Here is a 27,376-nt window from a genome sequence, read left to right as displayed (position 1 = left end):
GTGGACAAATTACCAGACCTAGATGATAAATATCTAAGCTTTTATAAGAAAAAGGGAGGAAACTGTAAAGCTCTGACCATCCTTTTTCAATCCTTCCTGACCTCAAGTGGTGCCGTAGTACTGGAGGACTGCTAACGTTGTAGTGTTGCTCAAGAAGGGAGGAAGGGATATAAACCAAGTAATAATAGACAGTAATTATAGACATTGGTTTAACTTCGGTGGATGGCAATTTTTTGTTATTAATTCTAAGGAAAAGAAAAACCTCTAGGAGGGCACAAGTTAATGAAAGGGCAATCAGCATAAATTTCTTAAAGGAAAATTGTGTCTGTTTTTTTTAAGAAGAGGCAGCATGGTAGCGTAGCAGTTAGCATGATGCTATTACAGTGCCAGCGATCGGGGTTCAATTCCCGCAGCTGTCTGTAAGGAGTTTGTACATTCTCCCTGTGACTGCGTGGGTTTCCTCTGGGTGCTTCGGTTTCCTCCCATGTTCCAAAGACATATGGGTTATAGGTTAACATGGATGTAATTGGGTTGCGTGGGCTCATTAGGCCAGAAGGGCCTGTTACTGTGCTGTATAAATAAAATTAATTTTTTTTAAGGTAACAGGGAGGATAAGCGAAGGCAATGCATTTGATGTGGTTCATGTAGATTTTAACAAGGTTTTTGACAAGGTCTCAGAGGGCAGGCTACTTAGCAAAATGAAAGCCCATTCAATTTAGGGGAGAGTAGCCAATTGGTTTCTAAATTGGCTGAATTACAGGAAGCAAAAGATAACAATTGATGGGTGTCTTGGTGACTGAAAGACTGCTACCACTGAGACACAGTACTCAGTCTTGCTTTTTATAATATTTACTAAAGGTTTAGACAAACATAGGAGGCATGATATAGAAGTTTGCAGATGATACAAATATTGGCAGTGTATTTGAGGATGAACTGTAAAGCTTTAGAATTCAGCATTGGGTAGCTTGGTCATTAAAGTGGAAATGGAATGTAATTCAAAGAAATATGAGGTACTGCATGTGGGAAAGTGCAAAAAGGCAAGGGAATTGTACAATAAATGGGAGGATATTCAGGATATTGATAACAGCTTAAGTACCATCTACAGTTCAGGTCAGTATAATACAGGAAAGAATCAATTGCATTGGAGAGATGCAGAGAGGACTTATGGGGACATTGCCAGGACTGGAAATGTTGGCAGTGAAGAAAGACTGAAAAGGCTGCTATTGTCTGCTTTGGACAGAGGAGGCAGAGGAGAGACTTTATTAAGGTATGAAAAATTATGAGGGACTGAGATAAAAAAAAACCTTTTGCAGAGGGGTCAAAAAGCAGGGGCGTAGATTTCAAGGAATTGGTAGAACAATTGATGGAGAGATGAGGGAAGATCTTTACATCCAGCCGGCATTAGGGGTCTGAAGGGGTGGTTGAGGCAAAAATCTCATCCCATTTAAAACTACTTGGAAATATACGTGAGGAGTCATGGATCTAGTAGTGGAAGGTGGGATTAGGCTGTGTAGCTCTTTCTCAACTGGCACAAATATGGTGTGCCAAATAGCCACTCTCTGCGTGGTAAGTTTTTTGTAATCCTACGAAAAATTGTAATTTCACTTTGAAATCTCTTTGCTCTAGATCTGATTTTACAAAATTGTTATCCCAGAAAGAGACTACACCTTCTATGAGTACAATTCAAAATATTACTGAAACAACTGAAATTGATGTTATTTTTTAAGAAAATAGTCATGCTGGTGTGCCAGCAGTGGGTAAATCTCTCTGTGGGTTTGCAATTTTCTGATAAAGTGCATATGCTGGAGATCTCCACTGAGGCCTCTGCCCATGTTGCACTGCACCTATTGTAAATGCTGTGACAAAGTGCATGGTAACAGCAGGCAAGATTCAGGCATTCAGAAGACATTTAAACTTTCAGTGGCTGTCTTCATCATGGTGGACCTGTCAAGGGACCAAATCATTAAACCACTTTGCCAGATTCTTAGTTAAAAGGTGATCTACACTGTAAAAGTTACATTGCTGAAAGTTACATTAATTTTAATCTATGAATAGAATCCTAGAATGAACCAATTTTACTGGTACTTAAAGATGGATGGGGTGTGCAAGGTGGTGCTGGGTTTTAAGCCTTTTGTAAATTCCTTTTGAAGAGGGCAATTGGCTTCACAAGTGAAATGAAGTCTGGTAAATTTACAATTGTTTCTTCCAGCTTTGAGTGATAGTCTCTTCATATAATTCATACATATTTATTTTTCTTACAGCTGGTTGGAGTGGATGTAATAGCAGCACTTGACATGTATGTTGAACGAGGACAATGGGAAAAATGCATAGAAACTGCCAATAAGCAGGTGGAGTAGAACTAAAATCGCATATATTTTAATGCTAAAATGTCATTTTAGCATAACTATTGCCTCAGCTTTAGAATATTATGGATTCAAGTTTCACTATAGGATTTGAACATGTAGACTTCAAATTTTGTGGAAAAATATCAGCATTTCCTTGCATGACTGCCAACAACTTAAGGATTTCTGTGTCAACATTCAATTCCTGAAGTTGCAATCGGCTATTTGCTGATGGTCTTTGAATATTATTGCCCAAAATTTCACATCAATTTAAATAATGTTACTCTTCCATCTTTAAATACCTCTTAAATATTTTAAAATTTGTTTTCATAGTATTCTGGGCTGTTTATACAATATTAAATTGTCCCCATGTAAATAACCTTTAATCTGAAGAAATTGTAAAGGAGCTTGCTGCTGTTAGTATTCTTTGTAAGTTCTTATTAATTCTTATTAATTTCTACAATATTCATATTGGATGTTGGATGGAAAATACAGTGGACTATCATGGAAAAAATGTCACTAGTAATTAATTTTTGTACTTGAGGGACATTTTAAAATGTAAACAATGTATAATTTGGTGCCCTCACAATGTATAATGAAAAATGTTCAATTTATATCATGTCAATCCTTGTGATTTGCAAAGTAGTAGAGTTTTACTTAAGTCATGTGTTTTTGAAATGATGTTCTTCCTTTGCTTAAGGTTACAGCAGTGCGGTTAGCTTTTAACTGAGCTCTGAAATGCCTGACAAGCCACTTAATTCAATGCAAACTAGGGAGTGGCAATAAATATCATCCTTTCTAGAGACTCCTCCTTACCACAAATTTAATTTTTTTAAAAAATTGTCAATATCAGTATAATTGTTCTATGATACAAATTCTGTTGCAAAGGCAGTGTTTTAATTCCACAGTGCTGTTGAAACCATTAGAGGTGATATGGAGAAGAGTCTTCCTTGTCAATGGCCCAGATTTTCCTGTCAGTAGGAAAGCAACAGCATCTATTATTCACCTTGCTGACAGCTGCCAAGGACTTCTGCAGGATGTCAGTATAGATATCCTTCAATCTGACTCCTGTTTTGGTGTGACCTCTTCTACACCGGATCAGTGAACAGGGAGGTTCTTCAACCAATCAGACTGAAGAATCCAACCTGGAATTTATGTGCTACAAATTAGGAAGTATATAGCAGGAAATATAAACTAGATTTAAATAGTCATCAGGAAGTAAAACAAAGATTGGGAAATGGAGTTGGGATTAAGGGAGAGAGTTAGAAGAGATGGAAAACATTAGAAAAAAACATTTTATATGTTTCCAGTAAATTTCTTCTGAGGGAGTGAATCATTTGTAAAATTAATTGTTCAAGATTAGAAGAGTTATTGAGCTGTAACTATTAGTTACTACTTATTTTAAAAAAACTACTAAATATACCAGCCCTAAATATTTCAGCCATTTTAATTGTAGAACAAGGGGCAGGAGCAACAGGTTTTCAGCAGGTTGAAGTATTAACAAGGCCTATTAAAGCGCTCCTTGTGGAGGAGTAGAGAATGGGACAAAAATTTAGGAGTTTGCACAATTAAAAAAGTACATGCGCAGCCCAGAAGCTGCTGTCAGATTTTGTCCATTGTAATGCTGAGTGCGAATTGTATCACCATTGTTCTCATTTTAAATTCTGAGCCAATTTAAAATCATTTTATGAAATTTGAATGTGATACACCTAGAAAATTATAACAGCAGTTTTAAGTTGTTCCTCAGGAAGCCACTGTTCGTACTCATATTAGAGCAAAGTGGGAATGGGTAATTAGAGTGGAAGGAGACTAGTTCAGGATATAAATACTGCCTGGACCATTTGGGTCACATGGTTTGTTATTGTAATATAAATTCTTACAATTCTTTACATAATCAGTAGCCAAAGAGTGGAATCCAGGAAACAAATATCTGAATATACAAGTAATTTACTTCTGGTTTTTGTATATTGAGTTTTCAACATTTGTAATATATTCTAAAACTTGTATAATTGCACTGTGTGTTTTAGAATTACAAAATTCTTCACAAGTATGTGGCTTTGTATGTTACGCACCTTATTAAAGAAGGTCATTCGGAAAAGGCATTAAATCTATACGTTCAACATGGTGCTCCTGCTAATACACAAGTGAGTGAAATTAATCTCCCTAGTAACTCTCCTTGTATATGCTTTAGTGAAGTACCAGTTCTTGGAGACTGATGTATGGTGTTAGATGGTTTGCTAGGGATTTGAGGTCCCGCATGCACATTTGAAGGCTGCACTTTCAAAGCTGCATATTTGTTCAAGTTTTTTGTTGTCATAGGCATTCATACACAGGGTATAAATGCCGTGAAAATCAGCTTTTTGCAGCAGCAACACAGTACATTACAAGACAAAGACAAACATAAGTTAAGATAAACTTAAATTAACATAAATAATATATAACTTACACGTGCAAAATAAACAACAGAATAAACAATGACTGACAGTAGTGCTAGTACATTACATAGAATTGAATTCATTAACAAATTTCTCTGAACTATTATATAAAAGAATATATGGTTAAGACCTAAATGTATGCACCTAGTAGTTGTAGAGGGCTGTTAGAGTGAGTAATGATAAGATGAATCAAGCTTTAGATCAAGTAACTGACACAGAAAGAGAAAAGAGAATTTCAATTTTCTAACCACAGCAAAAAGAGGTGGAACAGGTTAAAATCCAAGCATTATGCATACATCTCTTTGATCCCTTTATGATCATTTAATTTCTGACTTGGGCTGGAACCTGATACAAGTAAGAGTACTTTGATGTGGATATTATCTGAATGTAATGTTAGGGCCTGCTGGTTAAAGCATCTATCACGGATGTTGCAGTCAGCAAAATCAAACATGTAGTAGTGACTACTGCTGGAGGATTCAGTGGACACAGCTACTCTGGTATCCACAAAACAATTATGAAATGTTATTTCCCTAGGCTCCTTCCATTAATCCCCACCCTGCCCCCATCTGCCCCCCATCCCTTCCACCCCACCCCCAATCTGCTAACCTACCAGCTACCAATTATTTTCCTTTCACAAAATTGTCCAAGGCTTTGATGACATCCATCAGCTGTAGCTAAGTGACTTCCAAGATTCCTGATATTTGCCATCTGGAACAAATCACCCTATATAAGAGGGTCCTGGCTGTTGAAATGTAGATGGCTGATGCAAACGTGCTAGGCAGCAGCAAAAGTATTATGTTGGTAGAGTTAGGATTTGCCTGCAGGATTTTTTTCTTTGAAAGCATGTGCTTCATACAATAGATCACAATAGCCTGTACATTCTTTGGGAAATGGTAATATATTAATAGGGGAACATTTTTGTGTATTCTTGTTTTTTTTTTAGGTTCACTCTCTTTTTTCTTTCAGAATTTCAATATATACAAACGGATTTTCATGGATGTAATAAACATGCCAGATATAAATAGTGCAGATGCCTACAGGACATGGGCTGATCTTCGCAATGTACTCTTCAATCTGGTTAGTGTGGCATAAACTTAATTTTTTATGTGGGGAATAAAAACTCAAACAAATTGAGATTTATGACAGATATTGGGATATGAAAGAGTATTTACTCATTTCTTTTATTCCCCAGAATGGAGAAAGAAATCCAGATGGATGTAGCTTTGATTTTTGGTCTATGAATTCTCTTAAGAGGTTTTTGGATGGAAAGAATTTAAATGCTTCAAATCAATACTCTGCAGTAGTTGAACAGGGGACCAGAGCAAAAACTTCTGCTCTGAGACTTGGCATGCAGTTAATCTTAATTCTTACTTGATCAGGCAATCTTGTTACGTTGCTTACAAAGATTCTCCACCGTGATGTGAGGATGAGACATTCTAGGGTCATTCCAAAAGAAATAGTTCATATTTTCTGAGGATAAATACGGAATCATTTTGAACTTGTCGAACTGAGAAAAGAAATATTGGCTTCTGTACAAATTGCATACCTGCATTTTGATTTGGCTTTGCTTGAGGCCAGATAATAGCTTCATCACATATTACAGTAATTCTGGACTTAATTCTCACCAGAATGTAAATAGTGTTTACAAACAATACACAGTAACGATTTAGTATTAAACAGAACATTAATCTGAAGAAGTTATAAATGAAATATTATAAATTATAAAAATTATAAATTATAAATGCTTTATTGCATACATAGAAATTATTTTGAGGATTTTAATTTTGCTTGTGGTAGAATGGAATGTTTGCATAATGCAACTAATAACTGTTTTGTAAAGTAACTTAGAACTTCCTCTTGATACCAAAAATATGTATGCTAAGAAGAGTTTCCACATCTTCAAATTTTCCATGTGAGAAATAGTATTCATTATAATAATATTTGAACAAATAGTAACATTTGAACTGCACACAGTTAAGAAAAGGGACTAGGATTAGTGCGAGAGAAAGAGAGATTGTAGTCGGAGTTATTTGTAAAGAAAAGAAATTATATCTTCATATAAAGTTGCTTTAGTTTTCAAAAATGGTTTAATTTTGAAGAGAGTTGGTTGTGATTTTTGATAGTTGGTAAATTATTGCTTGCTTCTGCCAACTGTGAAATTTCTACCTGACTACTAGGATTTGGAAAAATTCTTTATTTTGAGACTACATCATGCACTTCTCATTTGAAATCTTTGAGATTCATCTGCACTTGAGGTCTTACAGCACATTGTAGATCTAAGCAGGACTTGAATATACTTAAATACTTCCTCTGAAGTATCTCATTATTACAATACGAGATGTCATTTTACATCTTTTAAGAATTGGAAGAGATGATATTCGTTGTGATTTATTTGTAATTCTACAATTTAATTTTTTTGGACTTTTTTGTAATTTTCTAGTGTGAAAACCTGGTTAAATCTTCAGAGGCTAATTCTCCTGCTCATGAAGAATTTGAGCAGATGCTACTGATTGCACACTATTATGCCACCCGTGCAGCGTCACTGGGAGTCAATCAACTGGTAAGTTTGAATAGCCATCCTAAAGTGTCCTATCAGTGGTTCATATGTCACCAGATCCCAACACATGGTTATTTTTTGGATATGTTGATTTAAGGATGAGTTTTCATTAATTCACCAACTGTTAATCATTTTCATATATTAAGCAAGACTGTCTTGTATTCTAATGGTCTATGTATACATTGTTGTTAAGAAATGTGTTTTTTATTAGTTTTTTCAGTGAGAGAGTTCACCTTTTGTATACAGGCCAATAGTTCTCTAACTATTTTAACAGGTTTTTAATTACCAATGCATGATGTATCGTAGGTATGGTATTCATAAATTAATCAAACGTCCAATCAACATTCTGATACAATTTTCTTTTCACTAATGTACTTCAATGGATTCTGTGTTCTTCTTGAGAAACTTGGAACAGGAAATTGAAATGTTTTCAGGAATAAAATGCAAATGACTTTATTTGTAAAGTCAGTTCATTGGTATTGAGCAGGTGTCTTGCTTGGAGTAACAGGACTTCTTAAAATTGATTAACCTATTGCACATTTAAACTTATTAAATGATTCTTGATTTCAGGACATGGTTGCTGCAAAGTTATCCATCTCTTTGCTGCGGCACACAGACATCATCCCTGCTGACAAAGCATTTTATGAGGCTGGCATGGCAGCAAAGGTATAAATTCTCTCTTCTTTTGTGATTTTATATTAATGGGGATACAACTGTTTACGCAAGAAAAGCTTTGCCAGTAGTGACTTCGAAAAAATAATGCAAGAAAATTGTAGATACGTATAAAAATTCTCATTTTGGAGAAAAGCTTATTGTCTTGAAGCAAAGCAAATTCCCTTAATTTTTAAGAAAAGAATGTAATGGTATGTGATGATTAAATTCAGTCAGGATCTATACATTAACAAATGAGAATTGATTTTTTTTTTCAGAAAGTTAACATTCAGGCTGGTTTTGGAAACTTTTGGCTGAATATTTGTACAGTACATAACTGACTATATCTCAAATATATGTTTTGACTTTAAAGCACCCTGGAATATCCTGAGAACTTGAGAATGCATTTATAAAAACAGATTCTTTTCCATTCTTCTTCAATATGGAAGAAACATAACCTGAGACTTATTGGTTTGAATACTATAATTTGATTGAGAATACATAATTTGATTACATTTAAAATGCAGTTGTATTTCAGACTAACATCTGTAATACCATTCTTGACACAGCTGCTTTTAATAACATACAAATTAAGAATTAACAGTCAGTAATTAGCTTTCAAATAATTTTGTATAGTAAGATGGAAGGAGAACTGAAATAAAATTTGATAGGAGTAGATGGAACAGTTTCAGAATAAGATTAATTTCATCTTGATTCTCCGTCATCAAAAGATCCTTCATGTTCAGTGGATGGAAGCCTTTATTCATGCACAGAATGTGAGCATGGCTGGTTAGCCACTGTTTAAATAGCTCATCCCTTTTTGCCACTGAGAAAGTGGTGCAGAGCTCCCTCCTTGAATTGCTACAGCCTGAATGATCAAGCTACTCTCACACTGCAGTTAGATAAGCGGTTCCAGTATTTGGCTGAATAATGAATTATTTCCAGGTCAGGATGGTAGATGATTCGGCTTTGGTGGTGATGATGCACCCGCTGCCCTTGCCTTCCACATGGTTGACATTTGAAGTGTTGTTCAAAGTGCCATCATCATATGAAGTACAACTTTATCAGTAAATCAAAAAGAAAGAATGAGAAATTAGACTTGATAGTGTTGATTTTTGGGTGCTGTGTGTATATGTGGATTTTCAGAATGATTGCAAGGAATGTGGGCGTATATTGTGAACCATGCCAAGTGCCATTTTTGTAAAGGCCTGAGCCCAATTAACATTACTGGAGGCTTGAAGACAAGGCAGATCATAATGTTAGTTAGAGTGCAGCACTGATTTGATGCCAACATTGTCATGATTGAGTTCAATGACCTAGCTTGTGCTCTCTCATAATACTGAGCTGCTGAACATGCATTAAGTAGCAGGAAGTACTCCCCCCCACCCCCAACTCCCCCCATCTCTATAATTCTGTTTGCAGGGGTCATTAACTACTTACTAAGTGAGTTTCTGGTTGATTTGTTTAGGTTGCCACTACAATTCCTCAACTTGCAAAAATCTGCAGGGAATGGTATGATAAGTAGTCAATGATGTCCAGGAGTATTGGCCTATAAGTTTTCAATCCATGGGTGCACTAGTGGACCTTCCTTTTGGAACCATGCATAACTGGGGAAATGAACAGAGAGCAGAGAAGCTGCAAGAAAGTCTTGTTGCTTCATGTGACTGACACCTAATAATTAGAGGACCCCCGCTATACCCGTGGTGCCTTAACGGCATGCAACATAGGCCTGGCTGCCACCTCTGCAATTTTCCTTTATGCGTACATGGCCTGCATATTTTCACAACATCCTTGAAGCCTGCTGCATTGTATCTGAGCAGGAAGCAGGACAGTGCTGGAAACACAACTCGGAACCCTCCTTTGGGTCCTCCATTCCCCGGAGAAACTCAGCCCAAGATTACAATCCTCCCCTTGCCCCCCACGTCCACCCACCTATCTACTGACATAACTCATCACCCACATTCCCCACACCCCATCCCCAACCAACCATCGAAATAGCAGAGAAAGGTCTTGGTTCTTGTACATTACTGATTTTCCTAGCGATTGATCCTCAAACAAAACAAGCCACTGCTTATCACACTTTGATTGGTGCCAACCAGTACCAAGGCATTAGACTTCTACTGCAAAGTTGGAATTTTTTGTGCAGCTTCAGGTTGGAACTTTAGTAATGCTTTATCTTGTACCTTTTATTTCTGTTCTGCTAATGGAATGTAAACTTGTTTTTTTTCCTTTCAATTCATAGTAATAAAACTGATAATAGCACAATAGTCACTGATGCAGCAGATTGGATGTGTGGCTGAAACAGCCTTGTGAATTCAAAGGCAACCATTCTATAGGGAAGAAATTGCAAAGAGACCAAGCACCTGATGAGAGAATAAAGCACTCTCTGAAGCTTTCTCCTAATAATATCTAGATGTTGGTATCCATATGATTTTTGGTTACTTAATAGTTATGCTTTAGCAAAGAATTTTATTTTTGCAGGTAGTCGGATGGGAGAACATGGCTTTCATATTCCTGAATCGTTTCCTGGATCTTAGTGATGTAAGTGCTTCAGTGTTCTAATTTCAGGTTTTTATTGCTTTTTAAGGAAAAGCTTTTTTTGTAACTCAGCATATTTAAGAAAAAAAGGAATTTAGAGCATTACTTTCATAAACAATGTTTGTATTCCCAACATTATTGCCTGCCGGAGAATTCTGTTCAGCCAGTCCAATGGATCATTGACCTAATTTTGCACCAGGTTCTTGGTTTTGTGTTGTCTTGCCTCTAGTAGCAGAATGTCTGTCCCCAGTGAGACTTTTGACAAGGGGATGCAGCTGAGAGTGAGAATTCCTTCAGTGAAAGATTTAGTGTACAGTTATAAGATTTAAAAACCACCTGAAATGACATATAGTTGACACTTGAAAGTGCAGTCTGGAAAAAGTAGATGTCACGGTCAGGTGGTAAAATTGTTAGGAAATTTTGATTTAGTGAAATGTTGTTAAGCAAGACTTAGTCCACTAACTGCTACTTTGTCAAGGTTAGGCATTGTATGATGCATTTCTTGATTTGGTGGGGTAGGGAGGGTGAGAGATCATTCAGCCACTTCCCCTGTTGGTGTGAACAGCAGAGTTCCAAAACCAGTGCAATCGGTGCATAATGGTCAGAACCACGCTCAGTTTGTTATAAGACCCTGGTCTTTACAGAAGTCACAATGCTAAAAGTGAGGAGATACATTAATGAATAAATATGCTAATTAAACAACTTATTTTGTGCAATCAAGTTAATCTATTGACTGGCATATGTAAAATGAGGTGCGCCACTAATCATGTATCATTTTGCTTCTGCTGTTTTCTCAATTCTCCCTCTCACCTCTGCTTTTGAAGCACTGCCTATCATCTATGTTCCACAAGATACTAAGTTTGAGAATTGATCAGTTCTCAAATGTATGTGTTGGAACTTTTGAAAAATATTAGGATAGATAAGTCACCTGGGCCGGATGGGATTTATCCAAGGTTATTACAGGAAGTGAGGGAAGAGATTGTTGCACCTTTGGCAATGATCTTTACGTCCTCACTGGCCACAGGAGTAGTGCCAGATGATTGGAGGGTGGCAAATGTTGCTCCTTTGTTTGAGAAACAGAGTAGGGATAACCCTGGGAATTACAGACCAACGAGTCTTACTTCAGTGGTGGGCAAATTACTGGAGAAGATTCTTAGAGACAGGATTTATGGGCATTTAGAGAAGCATAGGCTGATTAGGGACAGTCAGCATGGCTTTGTGAGGGGAAGGTTATGCCTCATGAGCCTGACTGAATTCTTTGAGAATGTGACAAAGCACATTGATGAAGGTAGAGCAGTGGAGGTGGTGTACATGGATTTTAGTAAGGCGTTTGATAAGGTTCCTCATGGAAGGCTTATTCAGAAAGTCAGGAGGCATGGGATCCAGGGAAACTTGGCTGTGTGGATTCAGAATTGGCTCGCCCATAGAAGAGAGAGGATGGTGGTAGATGGAGCGTATTCAGCCTGGAGGTCAGTGACCAGTGATGTTCCGAAGGCATCTGTTCTGGGACCCCTGCTCTTTGTGATTTTTATAAATGACTTGGATGAGGATGTGGAAGGGTGGGTTAGTAAGTTTGCTGATGATAGAAAGGTTGGTGGTGTTATGGATAGTGTAGAAGGTTGCTGTAGATTACAACAGGATATTGATAGAATGTAGAGCTGGGCTGAGAAGTGGCAGATGGAGTTCAACCTGGATAAGTGTGAAGTGATACACTTAAGGAGATTGAATTTGAAGGCAGAATACAAGGTTTGATGGCAGTGTGGAGGAACAGAGCGATCTTGGGGTCCACGTCCATAGATCCCTCAAGGTTGCTGCGCAGGTCGATAGGGTTGTTAAGGTGGTGTATGGAGTGTTGGCCTTCATTAGTTGGGGTATTGAGTTCAAGATCTGCGAGGTGATGTTGCAGCTCTATAGAACTCTGGTTAGACCACACTTGGATTGTTGTGTTCAGTTCTCGTGGCCTCATTATAGAAAGGATGTGGAAGCTTTAGAGAGGGTGCAGAGGCTATTTACCAGGATGCTGCCTGGATTGGAGAGCATGTCCTATGAGGATAGGTTGAGCAAACTAGGGCTTTTCTCTTTGGAGAGAAGGAGGATGAGAGGTGACTTGATAGAGGTGTACAAGATGATAAGAGGCATAGATCAAGTGGACAGTCAGAGACTTTTTCCAGGGCGACAATGGCTAACACGAGGGAACATAGTTTTAAGGTGATTGGAGGAAGGTATAAGGGGGATGTCAGGGGTAAGTTTTTGTTACACAGAGAGTGGTGGGTGCATAGAACGCACTGCATGCAGAGGTTGTGGGGGCAAATACATTAGGAACATTTAAGAGTGGTAGAGAAATGGGGGGGGTGATGTAGGAGGGAAGGGTGAGGTAGATCTTAGAGGAGGATAAAATGTTGGCACGACATTGCGGGCCGAAGGGCCTGTAGTGTTCTATGTTCTATGTAAGGGACCTCTGCTGCCTGCAGTATGATTTTGCTTCCGAGGAGTGTGAAATCAAGGAAGTTTTGATTGTTTTAGACAAGGAGGCTGGATGCATCAGGTTGCCACCAATCACTTTGATCAAGTGCACTATTTAAAGAAAGTATATTTTCTTTAAGATTGGATCTTAAAGAAATTAATTCTGGAACAAATTAGCAAGAAGGACATTGTGATTTTCTGGACACTATTCTTTATTTTTCATTGGTTTTTTGAATTTTGTTTTGTAAATAACTTCTGGTTTACGTTAAGCTTGAATAAGTCAAAGAAATGTTAATAAAATTCCTTTGCTGATGCAATAATTTTGTCTGCCCTTTTCCTTAAAGATTTATCACAAATAATGTACACAAAGCTATGCACTGGAGAATTTAATTGGTTATGGTAAAATGTACAAATACAAAAACTTAAAATGCAAACAGAAAATACGGGAAGCATTGAGCAGTCCAGCAGGTCCAGAAAAGAGAGAAGCAGAATTAAAGTTTCAGCCTGTCAACCTTTCATCAGAACTGGGAAAACCTAGAACTGAAGCAGGGTTGCAGAGAAAGTGGGGATGGCTGGAGATAAGTAGAGGGAAGGTCTTTGATAGGACAAAGACCAGGAGAGATTGAATGCATTCGGTGGTGGTGTCAGTTGAAAGAGATGGTAAGGGTAAATCCAGAAGAATAGGAAGAGATGAATGAAGTCTGATGCCTGAAGAGGAGAGAGGGCAAAAAAAATACTGAATGGTGGAAATGTTATCTGCAAGACAGGAATGGTTGATTATCTGAAGCTGTTGAATTAAGTTGTAAATCCTGAAGGCTGTAAGTATCAAATCACAGGATGAAGTACTGTTCCTTAATACAGTAAACTTTATTGGAACAGTGTAAGAGGCCAAAAGTAAAGAGGTCAGAGCGGGAGTGGTATAGAAAATTCAAATGACAGCACTTACAAGCTCAGGGTCACCGGAGCAGATTGACATGACAGGTTCTGCAAAGCGGCAACACAACCTGTATTTGGTTTTCCCCAATCGAGAGGAGACCACATTATCTTTTGGTCCCTGGAAGATGGGAAGTGAAGAGTTAAAAGAGCAGGTGTTACATCTCCTGTGGTTGTACTGAAAGTACCATGAGAAGGGGAGTGGGTGGGAGAATTACAGAGAATGATCCTTTGAGTGTGGAAGATGGTGAAGTTGGAGGTGAGCATAGGGAAAACTTTATTCTTACTTTGGTTGGGAGGAGAGGGGTGAATGTGGGCAATAAAACAGATTTAGTTGACAGCCTTGTCAACCATGCTGAAGGGGAAACAATGGTTGAAAGAAAATGAAAGAAGCACTGCTTAAAAAAAAAGCTGCCATCATCGCAACAGTGGAGATGGAGAAATGGGTGGGGGGGGGGAAGAGGAATGGTGTTCTTATTATAAGCAGAGTGGGAGAAGGTGTAGTCCACCCCTACTGGTTTCTCTGCAGAGTAAAACTTGTTTCATTTCCAACTGTTCTCAATTTTATTTCAGAATACAAGCATCTGCAGTATTTTGCTTTCAGACAACAAATTCTAAAATAAGTATGTTCAGGTTTTGAATCAGTGGAGAATGAAGATGTATATTGTGAATAACGAGCAAGCATCCTTTATGCATGGGTGTGAATCATCCTACGTTTGTTGTCCCAGACACCAGCACTATTGAGGAGGCAACTTCCATTTTGAACAAACTGCCAGGACTAATTTTCTGTTTTTTCCCTCATATTTGACCTCCACCGGGCTTCAATTTCACAATGACACAGTTAACAATTGGAACTGACAAATGCAAGAAATGGACCAGCATTCCTAATATCACAGTATCGTGAATCTACCTAACAATAGACTGTGACATCTTGTCACCCTAATAATGCTTAGTATTAAACCCCATCACAGTTAGCGTACAATGATTACTTGTTCCTTTTGAAATGAGATATCTTAGAACATGTTTTATTCTAGATTCCATTTGCCCTGTAAGAATGGTCTTTCAAATGCTGACTAAAAATTACTCTGATAACCTTGTGCATCTTATATTTACAGGCAATCGAGGAAGGGAATCTTGATGCACTGGATCATTCTGATTTTCAGCAAACTGATATTCCGTTTGAAATACCTGTCCCTGCAAAGCAACATGTTTTGGTAAATTCAAGAGGAAATATCGTAGACTTGTCTATTCTGTGTTTCATCCTTAACAATATGCAATTCCAAATTTAAGTATCAAACCTGAATTTTAGATTTTATTTTCTTAATGGTGGTTGCTTTTTCTTATTGAGTCTGAAAAATAGTTTTGTGTATAAGTTCCTTTACTGACCATTTGAAATAGTCAACATTAACGTGGATAAATTGGGGAATGAAAAGGTTTACAGAGACACCTGATTTCATAACTCATCCCTTGTCATTAATGAAAACTGTTCTCTACCCTATGTGGTGTCACTGAGGTTATTTGCTATTTATTTTTAACTGTAGCAGTTTCCATGTTCTCAATGGTTCCAGCCTCCCTGGCAGGCCAGCCAATGCCATGTCTGGGCCCCAATTGGACCTGAAAACAGGGACCTGACACCAGACCCAGGACCAAACTGAACCTGTGAACAGGCCTACTCAGCTCCTTGGGACACAACTGGACTTAAGATCAGGAACCTGATTAGCCCTGGATACAGGAACCCTTCTTGGTCAGGGACTCTTTGTTCCTGTCCAATTTTCTGGCTTCATGTCCAGATTCCTAGAACAGTACAGCACAGAACAGGCCCTTTGGCCCACAATGTTGTGCTGACATAGTTATTCCCTCCTACCGACAGAATGCCCATATCCCTCCATTTTCCTCTCATTCATGTGTTCATCCAAGCCCCTCTTAAAAGCCCCCTATCAGGCAATGCATTCCAGGCATCCACCACTCTGAGTAAAAAAAAATATTCCCCACGCATTTGTTCTGAACCTACTGATTAGCATAATGCTTTACAGCGCCAGCGACCTGGGTTCAAATCCGGCCACCGTCTGTAAGGAGTTTGTACGTTCTCCCTGTGTCTGTGTGGGTTTCCTCCGGGTGCTCTGGTTTCCTCCCACATTCCAAAGACGTACAGGTTAGGAAGTTATGGGCATGCTATGTTGGTGCCGGAAGCATGGCGACACTTGCGGGCTGCCCCCCAAAACACTACGCAAAAGATGTATTTCACTGTGTGTTTCGATGTATGTGTGACTAATAAAGAGATCTTATTTCACTTTAAATTCATGCCCTCTGGTATTGGATCACTCAATAATGGGGAAAAAGATATTGCTTGTCTACCCTAGCTATGCCCCTCATAATTTTATGCACTTCCAACAGATCACCGTTTAGTCTTCGCCGCTCCAGAGTAAAGAGCCCAAGTTTGTCCAGCCTCTCCTGATAGCACATGCCCTCTAATCCAGGCAGCATCCTAGTAAATCTCCCCTGCACCCTCTCTAAAGCCTCAACATCCTTCCTATAGTGAGGTGACCAGAATTGCACACAATACTCTAAATGCAGCCTAACCAGAGTTCTATGGAGATGCATCATAACTTCTTGACTCCTATACTCAATATCTCAATTAATGAAAGCAAGCATTCCATAAGCCTTCTTAACCCTATCTACCTGTGTAGCCACTTTCATCAAACCATGGACTTGCACCCCAAGGTCTCTCTGCTCTTCAACACTGTTAAGGGTCTTGCCCTTAAGAGTATACTGCCTCTTGACATTAGTCCTACCAAGGTGCAACACCTCACATTTATCCGGGTTAAACTCCATCTGCCATTTCTCTGCCCACATCTGCAACTGATCTATATCACGCTATATCCATCGCCAGTCTTCTACACTATTCACAACTCCACCAATCTTGGTATCGTTTGCAAACTTACTAACCCACCCATCAACATACTCATCCAGGTCATTCACGTACATCACAAACAGCAGAGGTCCCAGTACAGATCCCTGCGGAACACCATTACTCACAGGCCTCCAGCCCGAAAAAGTCTCTTCAACAACCACCCTATGGTCTTCTATGGGCAAGCCAGTTCTGGATCCACGCAGCCAATTTTCCACTGACCCGCATGTGTCCAAACTTTCTTGATTAACCCATTATGTGGGACCTTGTCAAATGCCTTTACTGAAGTCCATATAGATGACATCCACAGCTCTACCTTCATCAATCTCTGTCATCACCTTGTCAAAAAACTCAACCAGGTTAGTAAGACACGACTTGCCCTGCACAAAGGCATGCTGGCTTTCCCTGACCAAGTCATTGGATTCCAGATGCTCATATATCCTATCTCTCAAAGTTTTCTCCAGCAATTGCCTCTAAATGCCCTAACACATTTACACCCTCAGTTCCAGTTTCTGCATCCTGGCTGTCCCTTTCCTAGGTAAATACTGAAGAGAAATACTCATTCAGAACCTCACACACGTCCTCTGCATCCAAACATAGATTTCCTTTTTTATCCTTAGCGGTCCTACCCTTTCCCTCATTATCCTTTTATTCCTTATGTAGGGATAGAATGCTTTTGGATTCTCTTTAATCCTACTTGCTAAGGACTTTTCATTGCCCTTCCTGGCTTTCCTCCTTTTCTTACATTCATTTCTAGCTTTTTTATAGTCCTCACGTGCTCTATCTGATCCTAACTTCCAAAGCTCTATATACTTGTCCTTTTTCTTCTTGACAAGTTCATTACTTCTCTGGACATCCAAGGTTCCCTTATTTTGCCATTTATGTCCTTCCTTCTAACCGGGACATACCTATCCTGTACCCTATGTATTTGATCCTTAAACATTTTCCACATGCTCAATGTGGACTTGCCAGCAAAAAGTTGTTCCCAGTTTACTCTACCTAGTTCCTGCCTTATGCCTTCATAATTAGCCCTACTCCAATTTAAAACCCTCCCGCTAGCCCCATACCTATCCTTATCTATAGCTATCCTGAAAGTTAATGAGCTGTGGTTACTGTTCCCCAATTGCTCACCCACTGATAGATGAGTCACCTGGCCAGGCTCATTACCCAACACCAGGTCCAGAATAGCCTCTCCCCTTTTTGGACTGTAAACATATTGACTTAAGAACCTCTCCTGGATACACCTAACAAATTCTGCCCCATCTAACCCTCTTGCACTAAAAAGATCCCAATTTATGTTAGATTCAGATCCATATTCAGCATAAAACATACAAATTTACTGCAATGTTTGGTAATGGAGGCATATTCAAATGTAGCATTCAAAAGGGAACTATGTATCTGAAAGGAAAGGATTTGCAGGACTGTGGGGAGAGAGCAGGAAGTTGGACCAGCGCTTGCAGTGAGGCCAGTATGGTTGAAAAAGACCAAATGGCCTCCTTCAGTTCTAAAACCACACTGCGTTCAGTGTATAAGACTGTGATACAGTACTGATGGGTGAGGCTTCTTGCTAGCACTAACTGCAGCTTCAAAGAGCTTTCTTTAAAAAGACGGTTCAGACACTTTGTCCTGTAAGGTGCTTTGAATCATTCTCTGCCACAGCCTCCCTCCCAGGTTTCACTCCTCTTGGGAACCTGGTTATTTGAACTTGAAGCATAGTGATTACTGAGCGTAGGCAGGGAGGAAATATGTCCACCTTCTGGACTGAGAGGAGTGAGAAATGTTTGCCCTCGAAGATAAAGGTGTGAAAAAATACAGCTTTTGTAAATGGCTTGGCTTGGATAAAATAAAAACTGTTTCTTTTGAGTGGCCTTTTGAAGTGGCTTAGATAGTATATTTGACTCCCTCACCATTGATAGTGAAACAATAGTAGGCATAGTAGGATCAAGGGATTGGATACTGAAGTAGTGCATATATCTTGCAGGGTTTTAGGGCTAGAGGAGACTACAGAAATGGTAAATATTGAGCAGAATTTCAAAATCAGGATGTTGTTTGACCAGGATTCCATATTGGTCAGTAAACAAGGTGTGATTGGTGAGCAAGCCTTAATGTGTGGACATGGAGAGCAGAGTTTTGGACACCTTCGAGTAATGAAGAGGAGAAAGCAGAGGATCAGGCAGGAGTGCATTAAAGTGCAGTGGTCACAAAAGTGTTGATGAGGATTTCAGCTGCAAATGAATTGAAGAAAAGGTACAGTAGGACAATGTTGTAGAGGTGGAAATGGACAATCTAGGTGATTGGATATGTACTCAGAAACTTGGTACCTTAGCAGATGGGGTATTAAGGTTGCAAAATAATCTGCTAAAAACGTTTGCCATAGTGCAGGAAGCTGTCTGGCAAGAGATTCAAAACAATGGCTTTGGTGTTACAAATATTTAGTTGAAGGAAATTTTTGCTTCTCCATAATGGATATTGGACTAGAAGTATAATAATTTAGAGATAGCGGAGGGGTGAGAGAATTAGTGATAAGGTAGGACTAGGAGTCGCCAGCATCATAGGGGTAGTGTATTTTCAAATGATCCTGTTAAAGAGTAACCATTAGATGAGAAAGCCTTAAGAATAGGTCCTTCAGGAACAGCAGAGATAACACCATCAGAATGAAAAAAAACACATTGTAGGTGATTCAACAACAATGATTGAATAGATTAGAATGCAATAGCAGTCCAATGAACTTGAGGAAAGCAGAGAGGAATTGGAGGAGGACTCTGTTGTTACCCCCATTCAAAGGCTGTAGGCAGGTCAACAAGGTTGAGGAGGGATCCTTTGCAATTGTAACAGTCACGTAGGACACCATTTGTCTTTTTTTTGATACTGTGGCAGGGGAAGATTTATTTTCAAATGATTTCAAAGCCTATGTGCAGTCTTTGAACTTCCATCACAATATAAGTTAATATGCTCTTACTCGTTGTGCATTAATTTTCCTTAATACTGGCTAATATGTTATTTCAAATCCTACCATAGATGCAGTTTTGAGCTCACTTCTGTAACTTTTGGAGCATAGTCAGCCATACAACAGGCTAAAAGGTTTAGCCATGTACTATATTTTCTTTCTGAACTTTCAACAGAATTTTGTGACTGTTGTTTTGGTTAAAATGTAATTTAGCATAGATTTTCCAAAAGTTAAATTTTTTTTTGTTAAATTATTGTTCTGGGATATAGAATCAATGGCTAAAGATTTCTGAATTCACTTATTAACAGAAAATTTGTACCAGTTTAACTTATTTAATTTTACAGTTACTTGCATAGCAATGCTTTAGAAGTTATTTTTAAATTTCAGGATGACAGGCGGGAAGAGATTAGGGACTGGGTTCTCACTGTTTCAATGGACCAGCGAGTCGAGCAGGTCCTACCAGTTGACGAACGAGACACTTATGAAGCCTCCTTAACAGCTGTAAATACTGGCATCCGTTCTCTTCCTTGTGTAATAACAGGTGATGATTACTTTATGCTACGTACATAGTTAATTATTTGTCCTATTAGGATGAGAGATGACAGTCTGGGAAAATGTTAAAGTTGTCATCTTCAGGCTTTAATCACACCTCAGTTAATTACAGTCTGGGTCAAATGCATGATAAAATTTGTTACCTCAATAATGTCTTAATCTTGTTTTAGCTTATCCTACGCCAGTTAATTGCTGATACTAGCTATCTGGGAAGTACAAATGTAAAGTTGCTGGATGGCTCTCAGTATCAATGACAATTCATCAGCTAGAGATAATTTGTTTCGTAGAGGTGGAAAGAAATCTGGGAGAGGGGAAGAAAATTCAGGTGAGAAAATTGAGAACAACTCTGCTGACTGAGAGTAGCCAACTGATGAGAGGCCAATAAATGCATGTAAGATCCTCGTGTGCTAAGTGGGGCATTATCAGACCACAGGATGCATAGCATCATTAAGGATTTATTAGGGAAATAATATTTATGACAAAAATCTATGATAATGTTTGGTTCCTTTACCCTCCATGCACATCACAAACCTCCATACTTCCAAAGTGAATGCTTCTCAGAGTTAACATTATGTGAGGTAAAACAACCATTTTCATATACTGATTAAACATGTCTGCTACACAGGTTATCCCGTACTTCGGCACAAAATTGAATTCAAAAAACCTGGGAAGGCAGCAAACAAAGATGACTGGAACAAATTCCTCATGGCTGTGAAAGTAAGTAACTGCACAAATTGCAAAAGCATTCATGTAAATTTGAAAATTGTCCCTAAAGCAATAACTAGTGTTGATAAACTGTGAAGTGAATCTAATAATATCAGCTCCTCCTTAATACAATTTATATTAATTCAGTTCCTATTCTCATTCAAGTATAACATTAATTAACACATAATCTTGTATTGGTAATTAGGTTATTGCAAATGGTTAATTCAGGAGAGAGCAAATGATTCAGCCAATTGTACTTCTCATAAGAAGTACATATTGCAGGGTAGTGACTATTTTACTTGAGCTTATTTTGATTTTTCCACTTGTACAACTATATGGACCATATTGTTCTAAAATGCTCAGCTAAAAGTTCAATTGGAAGTAAAAGCATTAATGTAGATGTTTATGTAAAAAAAAATCACATGTAAACATCCTAATTTATACAGTGGCTTGCAAAAGTTTGGGCACCCCTTGTCAAAATTTCTGTTGCTGTGAATAGCTAAGCGAGTAAAAGGTGACCTGATTTACAAAAGGCATAGTTAAAGATGACACATTTCTTTAATATTTTAAGCAAGATTACTTTTTTTATTTCCATCTTTTATAGTTTCAAAATAACAAAAAAGGAAAAGGACCCGAAGCAAAAGTTTGGGCACCCTGCATGGTCAGTACTTAGTAACACCTCCTTTGGCAAGTATCACAGCTTGTAAATGATCTCTGTAGCCAGCTAAGAGTCTTTCAATTCTTGTTTGGGGGATTTTCACCCATTCTTCCTTACAAAAGGCTTCTAGCTCTGTGAGATTCTTGGGCCGTCTTGCATGCACTGCTCTTTTGAGGTCTATCCACAGATTTTCAATGATGTTTAGGTCGGGGGACTGTGAGGGCCATGGCAAAACCTTCAGCTTGTGCCTCTTGAGGTAGTCCATTGTGGATTTTGAGGTGTGTTTAGGATCGTTATCCTGTTGAAGAAGCCATCTTCTTTTCATCTTCAGCTTTTTTACAGACAGTGTGATGTTTGCTTCCAGAATTTGCTGGTATTTAATTGAATTCATTCTTCCCTCTACCAGTGAAATGTTCCCCATGCCACTGGCTGCAACACAAGCCCAAAGCATGATCAATCCACCCCCGTGCTTAACAGTTGGAGAGGTGTTCTTTTCATGAAATTCTGCACCCTTTTTTCTCCAAACATACCTTTGCTCATTGCGGCCAAAAAGTTCTATTTTAACTTTATCAGTCCACAGGACTTGTTTCCAAAATGCATCAGGCTTGTTTAGATGTTCCTTTGCAAACTTCTGATGCTGAATTTTGTGGTAAGGGTGCAGGAAAGTTTGGAGGAAAAAGGGTGCAGAATTTCATGAAAAGAACACCTCTCCAACTGTTAAGCATGGGGGTGGATCGATCATGCTTTGGCCTTGTGTTGCAGCCAGTGGCACGGGGAACATTTCACTGGTAGAGGGAAGAATGAATTCAATTAAATACCAGCAAATTCTGGAAGCAAACATCACACCGTCTGTAAAAAAAAGCTGAAGATGAAAAGAGGATGGCTTGGACAACAGGATAACGATCCTAAACACACCTCAAAATCCACAATGGACTACCCCAAGAGGCACAAGCTGAAGGTTTTGCCATGGCCTTCACAGTCCCCCCACCTAAACATCATCGAAGATCTGTGGATAGACCTCAAAAGAGCAGTGCATGCAAGACGGCCCAAGAATCCCAAAGAACTAGAAGCCTTTTGCAGGGAAGAATAGGCGAAAATCCCCCAAACAAGAATTGAAAGACTCTTAGTTGGCTGCAGAAAGCGTTTACAAGCTGTGATACTTGCGAAAGGGGGTGTTACTAAGTACTGACCATGCAGGGTGCCCAAACTTTTGCTTTGGGCCCTTTTCCTTTTTAGTTACTTTGAAGCTGTAAAAGATGGAAATAAAAAAGTAATCTTGCTTAAAATATTAAAGAAATGTGTCATCTTCAACTTTATGCCTTTTGGAAATCAGGTCATCTTTTACTCACTTAGCTATTCACAGTAACAGAAATTTTGACCAGGGGTGCCCAAACTTTTGCATGCCACTGTATATATAAGCTGGTCAATCCATTTAATTTCTAATTAATAATTATTTTATTTTCAGACAACTCACAGTCCAGAGTGTCAAGATGTTTTGAAGTTTATCAGTCAGTGGTGTGGAGGCCTTCCCAGTGCTAGTTTCTCCTTCCAGTGAAGAAGGTTAATAAATGATCACCTGCTATAAAACTATTTTTATGTGTATTTCTACTGAGTGCTGAGTGCTCAGTTTAATATGACCAACTAGTCTGCTTCATTATTCTTTTCCATTGTGAAGACATATTTATTTGCCAATTTGTCTCGTAAATAAAACTTCTTAACTGCTACCACTAACTACTTCGAATCTCCTGTAAATTTTTGCCATTACAAAGTACTTGTACTTAATATTCCTTTGCTAATAGTTCATTTTAAGTAATTTTTTAGGTAATATTCATTTTTATTTTGAGAGAAGACCATAGGATATGGGTATTTTCTGTTATCCTATTGAATGCCACAATGGCTCATCTTACATCGTAGTATCTGTTTGATACTTTCCTTAATTCAATTCCATGTTGTCTTAAGAATTAAAATGTAAAATTCTGGAAATGTGTGGCTCATCAACCAGCATTTTTTGGAGGAGAGAGAAAGTTAACATTGTGGTTAATGGCCTTTCTCTTTCTCCCCAGGGTTGCTGCCTGATCTGTTGTGTGTTCCTAGTTTTTTCTATTTTTATATAAAACTTCAGCATCTGCAGTACTTTGTTCTAAGATTATCTTCAGGATTTTCTGAATGAGACTGAAGAATTTGGCAGTTTTGTACTTTGGGTCAGATATGTATTGAAGTTGGCCAAACTCATTTCACGTCATACCCTATAAGTGAGAAGAAAATCATTTTCATCACGTCACTCAGGATGGATTCAGAAGTGTGGATAATAGCTTTTGTTAATCTATGAAGCAAACCGAATTTATTTCTCTATGGTTGTTCTTTTTTTTAAAAAGCTATATCAATGTTCAGGTCAACGTAATCTGGAGGAACAGTACCTTATCATTCGACAAGACGCTTTGCAGCCTTCTGGACTCTGAGTTCAATTTCAAATACTCCAGCTAAAGCATTTTTGTTTCTTCACTTTGGTAAATGCCACTCCTTTCTGCTGTATACATTCAGCTCTTTTATTATTTAGTCTTTGCTGCATTCTTTCCTATATAGGACCTTCCCTTTTGTTCTACCTCCCTTCTCCCATTCTTTGAATCTTGAAGCTTTCTTATCAACAACTTTTTCCAATTCTGATTGATGGACATTGACCTCTCCACAGCGGCCCCTGACCTGTTGAGTATCTCTGGCGTTTTCTGTTTCATGTCAGGTTTTCAGCATTTGCAATATTTTGCTTTTGTCTTATTGTTTATTTGGTAGTTGATTGAGGAATAAAAACACCTGAGACAATTTTCCTAATTTTCAGTAAGGTACTGCAATGGTGTCTTTTTCACTCACCTGAGCAAGTACATGGGAGTTTAACATTCCTTAACGGAGAAAAATCTGAAATAAAAACAGCGTGAACTTGAAACACTCAGTAGGCCTGTCAACATCTGAGTCAAAATGATGAAATTCCCTACATTATATGATAAGGAAACCACCTACAATACACAGTTGCATCAGTTTAAAACGTTGGCTACAGTGATCTTCTCTAAGGTGGATGTGATTGGGCAATGTTACATCCCAAGAACTAATTGTAAAATGGTTGTAAGCTGAAATTTCTTCAGTTTTTCCAAATTCAAAAGGTTACTGTAACTTTATTTAAAAGCTGCAAGAAATGCTAGTTATTTGAACCAAAGAAATGATTGAAGTAGGAGGAAGACATTTTTTCAATCATGTATGCTTTGGCAAGCATTTTATGCTATTTACACATTCATCAACATCTCTCAAATTTATAATTAGCTGGGCAGATAAATGATTATAATTTACAGGTTATAGGTTTTTTTAAGTTTTTCCCTGGCACTCAATAATCCTATGAAAATACAGTTTCAATCTAACATTGTGTCTATGTTGCCATTCCCTACTAATTTTATTGCATAGATAGTTGTATAATCCCAGCAGCATAGCAACTGCAATGATTCTTAGAGAATTTGATCCCTTTGTACATAGTCTTCCAATCTTCAGTCTTTATTGAACCAGATATTTATCCAGGTTTTTGTTTATTCACAAATTGATGAGCAGATGTGAGTTATCTACCAAAAATAACTGGGGCTTGTAGCAATTTGCAACTAATTCATGGTGATTGGACAACACACAAATTTATGTTGCATGCTCAACAATTTACCCACACTGCTTATCACCCTCAGAAAAGCCCCCAAATTTGGAGACCTAACCTGTAGACCTGGACACAGTGAAACAAATAGTCCATTGATCTCCCATTTGGTAAAATGCAATCAGTGTATTTAAGTTCAAAAGCTATAGTCAGCAACCGATCTTATACACTACTCAATTCATCACACATCTCCTAACAATTCCTGTCAATCAGGGCTTATACAATACATTTATATGCTTCACTGTATCTCACAATTGGCACTGCTGCATGTATCTCACCCACATGTCACAACTTGCACATAGTGCCAACTATTCAACCATGATAAGCATATTATCCAAATACATTGTATGTTGTCGAGCTTCATGAATGTTTTTGGAACTTGAGGTTAGCATAGAGGCAGGATCTGTATGTTGTGAGCAGGGTATCTGAGACCAGGTTAGCTGGCAAGGACAGTGCAGATGCCATTTCACCAGAGATTGAGGTCATGGACAAGTTCTCCTGCAGTGGAATTTGGTGAAGACTTTCAAAGGGTGGGTGAAAGAAGAAGGCTGGTGTGTATTTACAGTCAAATATTCGGCACATTAGCAGGCCAACCAGCAAGCCCACACACTGTCAAGGAGCATGGAAGAGACCAACACAGGTCTTGCATAGAGAATAGAGGTCTCCTTTTCAACGTGCAAGGTGCGAGCATCTTTGTTAGCACACGTGGACATAAATGTAATGCAGCCCCTGAAGGGCAATGCTTAAACTGCAAAGGAAGACGGGATTTCTTTCATGCAGCCTCATCTTGTCACGATGACTCCGGATAGGAGCTGATGGAGTGTCACGGCATATCAGCAATCAGACCTTCAACAAATGTTAGGGTTTCAGACGCACCAAGGGGGTGGTAGCTGCTCCATAAATCTGCTGTCCTCTCAGGATAAAAGCACTCAGAATCCCACCACTGCCAATCTATAGGTGGGTTCGCTATGTGTCCAGCCAGTCCCAACTGCTTTGCTTGTTCTGAGCATGTTTGCACAAAAGTTGGAGATCCTTAGCACTGGGCTACTCCAAGTTATCCTCCAAGTCCGTCTGCCATCTCCTCCCACTGAAAATCAGCAGCCTTCTGTCAACCCTGCTGGGTGACTTAGGTAACACTACACAGGAGCATTAGGACGGACAAAGACATGCAGAAGATGGCACTAAGAGAAGTATGAAAGATGACTAGTTGACATTTGTATGTAAATTGGCATGTATTGATTTATAACTCTTGTTCACTATATTTTGTGTTAGCTTTTGCTTTCATGTTTTGGTTGAGTAGGCTCCATCATTGGGTAGCAACAGAAAGGAAGTGAGAAGTCCAGTGGCTGAGAGAGAGTCTGATGCTCCAGCATCTGACCTTCAGCTTGTCTCTGACTTTCACCTCTCAATGTGCAGATGTGCAAGTTGGAGACAAAGCTGACTTGTGAAGATGATGTTCCCAATAGTTCTTTACAGAACCATTGAGGTAATTATAATGTGGATAACAAATAAAAATGCAGATGTTGGAATCTGAAATAAAAATAAATGATGGAAGAACTCATCCAGTCAGGCAATATCTGTGAAAGAGAAACCAGTTTTGGGTCAGCTACCCTTCCTCAGGACGCTGGCCCTCCATTCACTGGCCTCTCTGTCCACAGATGCTGCTTGACTAGATGGGTTCTTCCAGCATTTCCTATAATGTGGTTTATTGCTTGAGCATCCTAATGATTGGTTTTATCATGCTTCATAGGGCACTTTTGACAAGAGAAAGTGAAATGTACTCAGCTCCCTTGGAATAGAGACCATCAGTGACATCCTTCATTCAATAGTGGATGCCAGATTGAAATGTTGCCAATATTTCCAGCTCCAGTGCAAACATTTCTACTTAGACAGCAGCAATCAATATTGCCTTTACCCTGCTCTGGAATTGTGACAAAAACGGGTGCCATATTTCAGTGAGGATCTCTTTACTGAAGTGCAAGCATCTCAGATTGTGTTCCTCACTTGA

At 38.7% G+C, this 27,376-nt stretch overlaps 1 protein-coding gene across 1 annotated transcript in view; it reads left to right on the top strand.

Annotated features, from left to right (window-relative positions):
• Positions 1-27,106, top strand: part of ift172 (intraflagellar transport 172) — a 138,614-nt gene extending 111,508 nt beyond the window's left edge. The window contains 11 exon segments of the mRNA XM_052024729.1: positions 2,262-2,348; positions 4,370-4,486; positions 5,744-5,854; positions 7,218-7,337; positions 7,905-8,000; positions 10,467-10,526; positions 15,035-15,133; positions 20,162-20,315; positions 20,952-21,043; positions 23,155-23,249; positions 23,753-27,106. Of these exon segments, the coding sequence (XP_051880689.1) occupies positions 2,262-2,348; positions 4,370-4,486; positions 5,744-5,854; positions 7,218-7,337; positions 7,905-8,000; positions 10,467-10,526; positions 15,035-15,133; positions 20,162-20,315; positions 20,952-21,043; positions 23,155-23,244 (1,026 nt within the window). The 3' untranslated portion in view covers positions 23,245-23,249; positions 23,753-27,106.
• The last annotated feature ends 270 nt before the right edge of the window (positions 27,107-27,376 follow it).

The sequence above is a fragment of the Pristis pectinata genome, chromosome 10 (genome assembly GCF_009764475.1).
Source record: "Pristis pectinata isolate sPriPec2 chromosome 10, sPriPec2.1.pri, whole genome shotgun sequence".
Lineage (NCBI taxonomy): Eukaryota > Metazoa > Chordata > Chondrichthyes > Rhinopristiformes > Pristidae > Pristis > Pristis pectinata.
This window is presented reverse-complemented; position numbering and strand designations above follow the sequence as displayed.